Here is a 12836-nt window from a genome sequence, read left to right on the forward strand (position 1 = left end):
CATCCATGATTAGTAAGTAAAATAAATTGCCTGTAACTCATGCAAGGCAAACCAGAGGGCATCACTCCACCTGCCCCCAGGATTAGTCTCTGGAGCAGACACAGAGCAAGTGGCTATGCTAAGTATAATTGGTTGTATTTCTCCTGGGCAGGGTTGGGATATTACTGGTGTTTGTACCATTTTTGGGAGCAGCAGCAGAAGGGAAAAAAATGGTCTATCACTTTGTCAGGAGAGAGGTATTATACCAGGGACACAGACAAAATCAAGCCTGACAATCAGCAGATGCCAAGCATCTCCGATAACATCAACAGCTTTCAGATCATCTGTGCGTAAAAAGCAGCTCGTTAATGAAATAAATGTCCTGGTGGAGAATTTAAGATTCCCCTGAGTAACGAAGCACCAGAGAATAATGCTAAAAATACTAGAATGCCCTTGTATAAATCAGGGGAGCACTCTCACCTTGAATGTTGCATGCGGTATAATTTCCAAAGGGATATAGCAGAAAGGGAAAGGTCCAGCAATGCCCAATGGAAATGATGAGAGGCATGAAAAGATGTTCATAGGAGCAGAGAGTCAAAAATGTAGACTGGCATAGAGCGGAGGAGAATAAGAGGGCTCAGGGTAGAGGTATATAAAATAATGGTTGTCATAGAGGAGGTCAATTGGGCGCCTCTATCTAGCCTCTCTTATAAAACAAGAATAAAGGGATGCCCAGTTAAACTAATAAGCAATTAATTAATAACCAATAAAAGGAAAGGTCATTTTGAAACAGCATATACTTAACCTGTGAAACTCTCTGCCACAAGATAGTAAGTAACAAATCTAGTCTTCTGTTCAGTTAATCTCTTAAGCATGTGCTTAAAGTCCATCCCTACTCAAGATGGCATTTAAGCAAGTGCTTAATTTAAGCACGTGCTTAAGTCCCATTGCCTTGAATTGAATTTATGCATCTGCTTAATAGTCAGCACAGGCTAACTTGCTTTCCTGAACTAGGGCAATTGTAGGGTTAAAAAAATCAACATTTTAAGATTGCCAAAAAAAACATTGTTCAGTAAACAAAAATGTTTGATAATCTCTTGATAATATTTTCTATCGAAATAATAAAAATCATGATAAATTTAGAAAAAGCCAATCTTCCTCTCAACTGAAAAAAAGGCCATTTTTCACCATGAAATATCTTTTATTTTGGAAAAAGTTCCATTGACTTTACCAGGAAACCTTACAGAGGATATTGGTGGAAAATGCAGAAGACGTCAAACAGTTGGACGCACTTATATAAATAGGTATTTAAAATGAATGTTGGGAAGACCACTCGACTTTTAGGGAGCAGAAAAGGAAAACTGCACCTGAGGTTAAAAGATCTTATTCTTCGCTAGCTAAGCTGCTAATTTTCTAGTGCCAATAGTACTCAGAGTGCAGAGCCTCCATTTCTCACAGTAGAACAGCACTGAATTCAGGCACTACAGAGTATCATTCCTCCAGAACTAATTCAGCTTCCTTGACGCCCCTTTTTCTTTAATGAATTCAGGCTCTCATGACTCCTATAGCAGTGACAGACAGTGCTAACACTCATACGTACAGGGAGGAGAATTGCTATTCCCAGGAAACTGTGTGTGTGTGAATCCCAGTGCTAGGGGTAAAAGTATTTAACATTGCACAAAGTCATTGCACCTACCTTTCATCTGCACTCAGATAACGGGTCTGACTTCCCCATTATTAATGATTATTTATTTATATTATGGTAGCACCTAGAGGCCACAACTCAGATCAGGGTCTCATCATGTTAGACACTATATGGACATGTAGTAGGATACAGTCTCTGCCCAGAGACAAGACAGATAGAAGGTGGGAACAAGCACAGAGACATGAAATTTCTTGCTTAAGGCCATACAATAGGTAAGAAACTAAAACTCCTGACTCGCTGCTTAGTGCTCCATCCACAGGCCCAGACTGGTCCAGTCTGACCTTTGTTTTCTTTTAAGTTATTTCTTTTTTAAAGTAGTGACGTGAGCAACAGAATGTTCTGCCTCCTGCAATGTCATTCTTCGACATATAGGACTTCATTATGCGGGCTATGTAAACATTTGAATTAACTCAGCTCACTATGATTGTGCACTAACAACCGCATGCACACAATTAGATGTATGCAACATTTCGAACACAAGCGCAAAGGCACACAACTGTGTCAAAACCACGCATAAGTGGGAGACGCCCTGATCAGTGTCACATTTACTTTTGAAAGGAAAAGGTCTGTTTCAGGTGAACCACTTGACAAGTTTTTCTTAACTAAAAAATGGATGGGTTAGCCATAGCATCTACATGTCTGTGGTATGTCAGTATCTCCATTCATAAAGGGAAAACAGTGAATGAGAATTTGTTATTCCCAAACTTCTAAACAATGAAACACTCTCCTGTAGGGATCATTAAAAGTCCTCGCAACACTAGCTCATTGAGTGAGGAGCTGCAAGTCTTGAACCCAGCCTGAGGGGTTATTAGGAAGTCTTTCCATTCTGGCTGCCATCCAGCAGCTTGTTAGCAACTGGTGACTGGAGTGGTAAAGGGAACCTTAGCCCCACCACAGTCACTGCCCACAGCAGTCCTGATTGGGGGAGTGCCCGTCCCACTGATTGGTCCAGCAGTGCTATTTAAGACACAAGAAGCTGCACAGACAGCTTCCTGTAACTGGAGGAATTCCTGGTTGGCTGCTCCATTTGCCCTGCCTCCTTGCCTGACAGCTGAGCCCGGGATTCTGGCTTCCCTGCTTTGTTCCTGATTCCTGCCTTCCAGCCTTGTTACTGACCCTGGCTCTGACCCTTGGCTCAATCCTGACTCAGACTCCTGCTCCGACTGCAAGGTCTGGTCACTCAAGCCCTGGCTGTGACAAATGGGGCTACTCACATATGGAAGTGTTTGCAAGCTTGGAGCCTTTGGTTAAAATAATCTTTATCTGGGATGTAGATACGCGGGGGGTGGAATTTTCCAAAGCACACATCATTGACCCATCTCTGTGCTCAGTGAAGTTCTCATTGATTTCAATGGGAAAAGAGAGGCCCATACTGAATGTTTTTGGTTAATTCCTCCCTCAGGCAATAGGTGCCGTAGAGAGGTAGCTTTTTCATGAAAAAGTTAGTCTTCTAAGCAATAGGTTCCCAAATGGTGCTATGTGAAGCATGTCGCATTCACTAGTGGCCTGTAGACAGCTCTCTGGTCACATGGTGCTGGCTCTCTAACCTATCACCAAGTGCTAAACTGCATTGAAAGACAGCTGCTTCCCTGCTGGTACTTTTCCATGCAGGCTGTGGCTTGAACAGCAACAGGTGGGTTATGCTAACGACCTCCAGGATCTGATTTGAATATGGATAAAAACCTCTTTAATATTTTAATGAAAAACAGACTACTGGAATTTGTGTGATTTATGGGAGACTTTAATTTCCCAGATATAGATTGGAGAACATGTGCTACTAATAATGGTAGGGCCCATATATTCCTGGATGTGATAGCCATCAGATTTCTTCACCAAATAGTCATGAACCAACAAAAGTTGATGCCATTTTAGCTTTAGCAGTGGTCAGTAGCAATGACCTCATAGAAGAACTGGTTTGAGAGACCAACCTTGGTTTAAGTTTAAACTAACTGGAAGGATAAACAAAAATAGACCTGCAACTAGGGTCCTTGATTTCAAAAGGGCAGAATTTAAAAAAAATTAAGGGAATTAGTTAGGGAAGTGGACTGGACTGAAGAACTCAAGGATCTGATTGTTGAAGAGGTTTGGAATTGCAGAAACTCTCTAGAGCCTGCATCCCAAGCAAGGGGAATAAATTCATAGGGAAGGGTTGCAGACGAAACTGGATGAACAACCATCTCAAACAGGCATGTAAGAGGAAGTCTACAAGGAATGATGGGATGGAGCAATCCTTGCTGATATCTCTTGGCAGTCAGAAGGTGAAAGAGAACTTCCAAAAGCCAAGTAGAGTTGGACCTTGCTAAGGAAATTAAAACAAATAGTAAAAGGTTGGTTTTTTTAGTCACGTAAATAAAAAGAAAACAGGGAAAGAAGTTAAGCGCTGAGGATGGGTGGAGATTAAAGATACTCTAAATATGGCCCAAGCGCTAAACGAATGCTTTGCCTCCCTTTATTGAAAAGGGCAATGAGGACCTTGCGGGACAGTGGCAGAGTGGTTAATAGTAATGAGGACATGGAAGTAGAAATTACCACATCCAAGGTGGAAGCCAAACTAAAACCACTTAATGGGACCCAACTGGAAGAATATTAAAGGAACTGGCATATGAAATTGCAAGCCCAATAGCAAGGATTTTTAACGAATACCCTGTGACGGGAGACTCACTAATATAGTATCTATATTTTAAGAAAGAAAAAACAGTGATCTGGGAAGCTACAGGCCCATTAGTCTGACCTCGTTTGTATATAAGGTCTTAGAACAAATTTTGAAAGAACTAGTAGCCAAGGACATAGAGATAAAATACAACATGGTTTTACAAAAGGTAGATCATGCCAAACCAACCTGATAGCCAATTTTCTAGACCAAGGAAATGCAATAGATCTAATCTACCTGGTTTTCAGTAAAACAATACAAACAGTTCCACATGGGAAATTATTAGTTAAATTGGAGAAGATGGGGATTAATATGAGAATTGAAAGATGAGTAAGGGACTGGTTCAAGGGGAGACTGCAGTGAGTCATGCTGAAAGGTGAACTGTCAGGGTAGAGGGAAGTTACTAATGGAGTTCCTCAGGGATCAGTCTTGGAACCAAACTTATTTAACATTTTCATTAAGGAGCTTGCCACAAAAAGTGGGATGTGAATACAATTTGCGGATGACACAAAACTGGGAGATTTTGCCAATATGGAGGAGATGTGCAATATCATACAAGAAGATCTGGACAACCTTGAAAATTGAAGTTTTAATAGTGCAAAGTGCAAGATGATGCACTTAGGGACTAACAACAAGAATTTTTGCTCTAAGCTGGGGATTTACCAGTTGGAAGTGATGGATGAGGAGAAAGACCTGGGTGTATTGATTGATCACAGGATGACTATGAGCTGCCAGTGTGATTTGGCTGTGAAAAAGGCTAATGTAATCCTAGGATGCATCAGGCGAGATATTTCCAATAGAAATAGGGAAATATTATTACTGTTATACAAGGCACTGATGAGACCTCATCTGGAATCCTGTGTGCAATTCTGGTCTCCCATTTTTACGGGAAAGATGAATTCAGACTGGAACAGGGGCAGGGACACTAGGATCATCAGGGGAATGGAAAACCTACCTTACAAGAGGAGATTTAAGGAGGTTGGCTTGTTTAGCCTAACCAAACAAAGGCTGAGGGGAGATATGATCACTCTCTATAAATACATCAGAGGGATAAACTCCTGGGAGGGAGTGGTGTTGTTTAAGTTAAGGACCAATGTTGGCACAAGAACAAAGGGATATAAATTGGCCATCAACAAGTATAGGCTTGAAATTAGATGAAGGTTTCTAACCATCAGAGGTGTGAAGTTCTGCAACAGCCTTCCAAGGGGAGCAGTGGTGGCAAAAACCCTAATTAGTTTTAAGACTGAACTTGATAAATTTATGGAGGTGCTCGTCTGAAGAGATTGCTGACAATGGCGTATGGCCCATCTATTAGCAAATATCACTAATGGCTGGAGATGGGACACTAGATGGGGAGGGCTGAGTTACTAAAGTGAATTCTGTCTGGTTGGTGGGTGTCGCCCACATGCTCAGGGTTTAGCTGATCGCCATATTTGGAGTTGGGAAGTAATTTTCTCCCAGGTCAGATTGGCAGCGACCCTGGGGGGGTTTCACCTTCCTCTGTAGTGTGGAGCACGGGTCACTTGCTAGTTTGAACTAGTGTAAGTGGTGGATTCTCTGTAATTTGAAGTGTTTAAATCAAGATTTGAAGATTTCAGTAACTCAGCCAGAGGTTAGGGGCAAATTACAGGAGTGGGTGGGTGAGATTCTGTGGTTTGCGATGTGCAGGAGATCAGACTAGATGATCACGATGGTCCCTTCTGGCCTTAAAGTCTATGAGCCTCTGTGACTATGAAGGGGAGGGATGTAGGGTTTGTATAGTTGGGGAGGGGAGGGGAAGCAGGGTCCATGTTGTTGTGAAGAGGAGATATTGGAGAACCTTGTGAGAGAGGAGTGGAGGGGATCCATGTGATTGTGAGGGAGAGGGAAGGTGGATCCATGTGATAAAGGCGAGGAGGTGGGCCTGTGGGAATGTGAAGGGGTGGGGAAGTGGGGCCCATGGGTTTGTGAACAAAAGGTGTTCCACAAGACAAGAGAGACTCTGCACCAGGGAAGAGTTTGAGAACTGGTCTAAATCCATATCAGAATAGCGAGAGACATCCCGGTCCCCTCAGACTCTGTACTAAAAGGAATGTGTATTGCCAAATCCTGGCCCTTGGCATGTTTGTGGGATAGTCAACCAGGACCTTCACAGCTCAACTTGGCTATCTAGCCATGGAGGCTAAAATGGCTTCTGCGGGTGGCCATATGTCACCTAAGCCACCAGCCAGCTCCTCCACAGAGCAATGCCCATGACTCCTGCATCTCTCCTCTGACTGCCCCACATGGCAATCAGGTGATGGGAGATGACGACATCAGATGAGACATTCTGAGAGGACAGAGTCTATCAGGCCAAAGACCATCTTCCTCGTAACAACCCACATGGGAGCAGAGGAAGAGAGAAGGCCCAGATTCATCCCACCAAACCTCTTCCCCCCTGGAGGATGTGCTGGATCCCGGTCTTAGACCCTAGAGCTGTAGTAACCACTGTAGCCCCAGAAGGGAGGAGATGAATGTCAGGATCTGTGGATGAGGTAATATCTTTGACTGGTGAGAGAGACAAGCTTTCGAGCTTACACAGAACACTTCTTCAGGGCCAGTCAAAGATATTACCTCATCCAACTTGTCTCTTTAACATCCTGGGACAAACACTGCTACGACAACATACGTTCTTTGGGTGGCTGATATGGGCTGGTAGTATTTGTGGGAGCGATTTCCTCTCCCCCCCCCACCAGCACCAAAGCAGCTCCCACAGTCTCTCTTCCATAACAGTCTCAAGCTTTCTCAGGATCGGCTGGCTCAGTGCAGAGTTGAGTTACTGCAGCGCTAACAGGCTACCATGTCCACGTCCTGGGTACAGGGTTTGCTTCGGGGTTAAGACGTACTGAATGGGCTTGGGCAGAGAGATTTAGAAATCAATACCCAGTCAGGCAGTTCTTGTCCAGGAAAGATAATCGCTCAGGGCGATAAACTAGAACAGCCTGGAAGAGTAAATTCCCAGAATGGCCTGTGAGACAGAGGATGAATCCAGTCAAGGGGCTCTCAATACATTCAGTGTGTATGGTCCAGGGTATTGAGGCTGTAGGCATGAATTATAAGGGCTGGGGCAGAAGAAATCCTGCATCTCTTCAGCTGTCAAGGTCATCAGCTTTTCCATAAGTCAGCGATGAGGATTAATGAGAACCACGATGAAAGGCGCAGAGGTCCCCCAGCCCTGAGCCAAAAGCAGCTCATCAGCACACAAACCGTTTTGTGTTCCCTGTTACCCAACCACATCTGCCTTCACATCCTCTGCCTCTCCGTGAGCCAAACTCCCCCCCGCCACCCTCCCTCCGCACAGTCAAATACTAGGGACACCCCCCTGCACCCTGTCATCTTCCACTAGCCAGGGAAAATGGATTAGGTTTCCTGTCATGGAGTAGGGCCACTTGATTTTAATAGCACCAGTTGTGGTGGGACTCTCAGCTAGCTGCATGATCCACCCTGTCAAAATGACAGCAACAGTTTGGCTTCTCTGAGGCAGCTGATTTTTCCCAGAGCCTCTGTTTTCAAGGGTGTTTGTTAGGTTTGCAGTTCCTGCAGGGCCTCTCTGAGTGTGCAGTGCTGCACGAGCTCAGTGGGTAACGCTCTTTGCATCTGCCATGTTAAAGTGCTGGGGATGACTGATTCTGAGGTTAATATTAATTTCACAACATTTCTTGTTAAAAGATTTTTCAAAAGTAGCTAAGTCCCAAATGGCCTTAGGCATTACAGTGCTGTTCACTGTAATGCCTATCTTTTAGGGGCTTAGCCAGCCAGTGGAATCCACAAACCCTGTCTACGCTCCCTAATCAATGCATGGGGAGTGGAGTGGGGAGAGAGATTGGCTCCTAAATCCCTTGGGTGCTTTTGAAAATCCCACCCACTGTTAGGTAATTTTTAAATGCCTCTTAAGTGATCTGCTGCTTGTTGTCTAAACCTGGGACCTCCTGATCATCTGTTTGTTGTCACTGCTGCTGAAGCTACTTCTCCCTTACTTTAGCGTCTTGTCTTGTCTTAAAAGGGACAGTATTTTAAAAGGATTCCAGTTCACAGTGAACCGGTGATCAAAGGCAACATAATCTTCTGTAGGGCCCCAGAAAGGTGGGTTTGAAGAACTGTGGAAATTCAGAACAGGAGCTTAGAGGCAGTGTCGTCCGGTGAGTAGGGCACTGGACAGGGAGTCTGGAGAGCAGTGCTTTATACCCGTCTCTGCCCCTGACTGGCTCTGTGACCTTGGGCATGTCCCTTCATCTCTCTGGCCTCTGTTCTCACCCCACCCTCTGTCACTCTGGTCTAAGGTTTTCAAGGCAAGCAATGGCTCTTGCTATGTGTCTGTACAGAATCTAGCACAATGACCTGTATGTCCTACTCTAATACTAATTCAGCTGATGGTGCCCTAGGGGACTCCTATTGCATACCCTCCTTTCCCCTTCCACTGAAATTTGTAAAAATGAAATTGGGTTTAAAGAACTGGCTGCTATTCAGAGCCAGGAATTTTGTTTTTCCATAGGCAGCCTGTGGTGCATAAGCATTTATGGTCTGTGTTGAAACACACACCCTCCCCTGCCCCAAATCAGACTACAGTGAAATAATCAATTTATGAAATGATTATGCAATTCTGAGCTCAGATTACTCTGTGAAAAACTGCTGTGTCTGAGCTGACCAGGCGGCTGTTGATTACTTACCACGTCCCACCTATAAATGCTGGGGGGAGTGGACCAAAAGCGGTACATTCAGAGGAGTGAAATGAAATTAATAAGGAATAAAAATGAAAGGATAACTTCATATGGTGCAGTGCTCCAATTAATGCAGCCAAAGCAATCCTATTAAGGAGACTCGCGGTGGGATAGCTTGCTGTGAACCCCCAGCAGCTTGCTGGCTGATGTCAGCAGATGAGATTGTTCTTGGTTGCTTCGGTTTGGTTCTCCCCAGGAATACTGTGCTGTTGTAATCACTGGAGTTATTATAGAAGTTTTAGGGAGGTGGAGATAATTTGTCCAGCCAAGCGGAAAAAAATAGAGACAAAAAGAGGAAAAAATACAGGAGAGAGAGAGAAAGGCAAAAGGTCTTAGAAAAGCTGTGTTGTTTTCAGCTCCTGCCAGCAGTATCTGTGTGCATAGAAAGTAGTTTATTGTAAGCGAGAGCTGAGGATACCTGCCAACATTGGAAAGTCCTTAGTGGTAATGCATTATGTTTTTGAAATGCCGCAATGACAAATCAGTCCCTTTTGTTTGTTCAGCTGGCCTAGTCTCTGGTCTGTCAGCTTCTCTCCGCTGTTTTTTTTTTTTCAGCTGATGTAAATCAGTGCAGCTCCATTGGAGTCCAGGGAGCTATCCTGATATACACCAGCTGAGGATCTGGCCCATTGTCTCGTCTTATGAATGTTGTTCCAGCTCAGAGTTCTTGTGTCCACAGCCCAGACTCCATTAGGACAGCTATGCAAAACTCACGCTTGCTCTCTGCCTCTTGAGTCCTCTCTCTATCCCGCCATCCAGCCCCCGAGCCATAGGTGCACTCAAGCTGGAATCAAAGGGAAGAATATGCCCCTAAATCCTGTGGCTCCCTTACTGTGTTGAGTTTCTTGCTGGCAGCACATGGCTTTCGACAGGCGATCGGGTGGAATCCAAAGTGTTGGTCTTAACCTAAAAGTCTGGAGTTGGCTTGGGTCCTAGTTACCTAAGGGCCCTCCACTTCCTCTGTGCCATGCTACTACAGAGGCTCTCAGAGAGGGCTTTGGGTGGAGCTGCCTCATTGCAAAGGGGTGGATGTGGTTGGCAGGTTATTCTCTTTGAGGGTTCCTTGAGTTTGGAGGTCACTCCCCTGCTCCACCAGAGCCCAGGTGTGTTAAGCTCCAGGCAAGCTGCAAACCCCAGCCATTACCATAATCGGAATCCTTTCCAGCTGGTCAAACATTGCTTAGGGCACAAATAAGGCTCCACCACCCCTGTCTGTCCTGGCCTCTCCAGCGTGGGTTGCCCTATTGGGAATTAAAACTCACCCTGGCATAACTCCCACAGGGTCAGTGGAACACACAAGCCTTCCCAGCACAGTCCCCAGGGACGGACTGCCATGACAGAGGTAACTACTAATAAAAATCGTGGGGAAAGGGCAGGATCGTCTATAAACATAGAGAAAATAAAGAAGGCAGGTTTTTCCTCGTCTGTGTTGGGATATTATAGTAGCCTACACGTGCAGCTGACTGGTTTTTAGGGAATATTTGTGCGTGGCCATTGAAGTGACGGGCAGGGTTAATTTTTATCCCCCAGGCAAAATCACTAGAATCCCCTACAAATAAATCATCTACTTGCCTTCCCCTTGCCAGACACTTTTTTTAAAATGATAGTTACACTGACTGGTCATGTGAAGTCACCCCTGCTCCTCAACCACATACGTCCGTCCGTGTGTGTGTGTGTGAGAGAGAGAGAGAGAGAAACCCAAGGCCAATTTGGTTTGTACCCTTCAGAACATAACCAGGTATCATCTCTGAGACCCTATTAAGGCTGTTCTCAAGACTCTTTTAAGTCTGTGATCAGCTCTTAAGGTCTGACTTTGAAATTCAACAGACATCCTTGAGATCAGTTTGTAATTGAGGAACACGAGTACGTTGCACACTAATGTACTTGATCCATTAAGACACAGCCTGCAGGGTATTTTGATGTGTTTCTTTGATACTTCAAGCAGTATACTATAGACAGTCTGTTTGAATGAATAAATAAGAGAGACAAGGTGGATGAGGTAATATCTGTTATTGGACCAACTTCTCCTTTTTCCTTTTTCTTCATGTTGTGGAGTTTCATTTCAGATGGTAAAATTCGATGTCTCCTACTGTTGTTTGCAGTATTGTTGTAGCCATGTTGTTTCCAGGATATTAGAGAGACAAGATACGGAAGCAAAAAGACATTCTAGTTATCCTCACTGAGGGGACATAGGCTCAAGGGGTGCTGTTCTCTTATTTCTTAAGGCCCTATGTCCCCTCAGTGAGGATAACTAGAATGTCTTTTTGCTTCCCTATCTTGTCTCTTTAATATCCTGAGACCAACATGGCTACACCAACATTGGATGAAATAAGACACCCTGTCAACAAAAACCTTCACACAAAACTGAGACCTGATCAGCTGTTTCTTTTCCTCTGTTTCACTTTTGTAACCATTAGCAGAATGCAGCAGCCATCTCATCCTAGAACTTGTTCTCACAAGACTTCTGCCCCAATTTGGCAGCTCCAGAAAGAGTTTTGGATAAACACACATATGCTATCTATATTATTTAGGGCCTGTCTACACAGGAATACTCAGGAAAATTAATCCGATTAACATAAAACGAGTATTTAAAGGGGATTAGTTAAGATTCATTAAACCCTTGTGTGGATGCTCTTACTCAGAATTAAAGTGACCTTAATTTGGTTTAGTTTAATTCACTTTCAAAGGGACACCTGGGCAAACCCAGTCTTGACTCACTCTAGCGCTTCCTCTGATCTACCCTGCCTTTTCTTCCTTGCACCGATCTTTCCCTCCTGCCTACAACAGCACTCCCTGCTGACCTCCCTAAACCTCGGAAGACTGACCAGGTTTGATGCATCTCAAGGGTTAAACCTGAGTTAAGACAGTCCCCCATTTTCACATAATCTGCCAAGACACTGAGTCCAGGCTCCTGTGTTCTCTTCACTACAGCTGCTGACATTGCAACCACCTCAGGCAGGGTTAGCTTCAAGCCGCTTCTTGCTCAACTTCAGGATGTACCGGGGAAATGTGAAACCCCAATTTTGGGCCTTAGCAGCAACAGTGTTTTATTTGTTTGTTTGTTTTAAATTACATCATCAAATGTATTTATCTGGAATTTTAAAATCTTGGCATGCATTCTGTTCATGGGCCAGGGTCTTAAAAAGGATTTCATTTCACCTTTTCTTTTTATTTCCCCTTGGTTTATAGAGACAAATTCTATTTACACCTGCGTATCCAAAAGCAGAATTTGGCCTAAAGGTTGCAAACTCAGCTCTGAGATGGTTTAACCTAATTAAAGCTGGAGACTCTGAGCCAGATCCTTCACTGCTGTACATCAACATAGCTTCATCCATTTCAGCTGGACCTAATTCTGCTCTTACGCACACCCATTTAAGTGAGTGCAGAATGGAATCCTTTTACTCACTGTGTGTCCTTGCCAAATGGAGCGTTTCCCAAGCTCATTCTGAATGACTTATGTTTAGTTTTCCTTTTGGATAGGTCCAAATTCTGAAACAAGAAAGCTGCTCTGTATTGTGTGGAGAAGGAAGAGATCTGTCAGGAGTTTTGGGGAATAAAAATCCTAGAAAGAGGATGGGTTTTTTTTCCTCTTTCCCTTCACCGGAGAATGAAACTGTAACTGCTCAGAAAAAAGCCCTTCGCTCTGAAAACAAGTGCTCTGTGGATCTCAGACCGCTTAGCTCAGCTGATGGAAGTATGTTTATTATGAAAAATGAAGGCTGATGCTGTGCTATTGTAAGTGACGTTACAAAATTCATCTGAATTA

At 44.0% G+C, this 12836-nt stretch overlaps 1 protein-coding gene across 6 annotated transcripts in view; it reads left to right on the forward strand.

The window, feature by feature from the left end:
- The window catches only part of SLC24A3 (solute carrier family 24 member 3), a 380232-nt gene that overhangs the window by 72569 nt on the left and 294827 nt on the right, over positions 1 to 12836 (forward strand). The window contains exon 1 of one of the 6 annotated variants that reach the window (XM_045010660.1): positions 12672 to 12805. The exons of the other annotated variants lie outside the window; for them this stretch is intronic. Coding sequence (XP_044866595.1) covers positions 12793 to 12805 — 13 coding nt within the window. The 5' untranslated portion in view covers positions 12672 to 12792. Of the gene's footprint in view, positions 1 to 12671; positions 12806 to 12836 lie in introns of those variants that run through there. 6 annotated transcript variants of the gene reach the window in all.

The sequence above is a fragment of the Mauremys mutica genome, chromosome 3 (assembly GCF_020497125.1).
Source record: "Mauremys mutica isolate MM-2020 ecotype Southern chromosome 3, ASM2049712v1, whole genome shotgun sequence".
Lineage (NCBI taxonomy): Eukaryota > Metazoa > Chordata > Testudines > Geoemydidae > Mauremys > Mauremys mutica.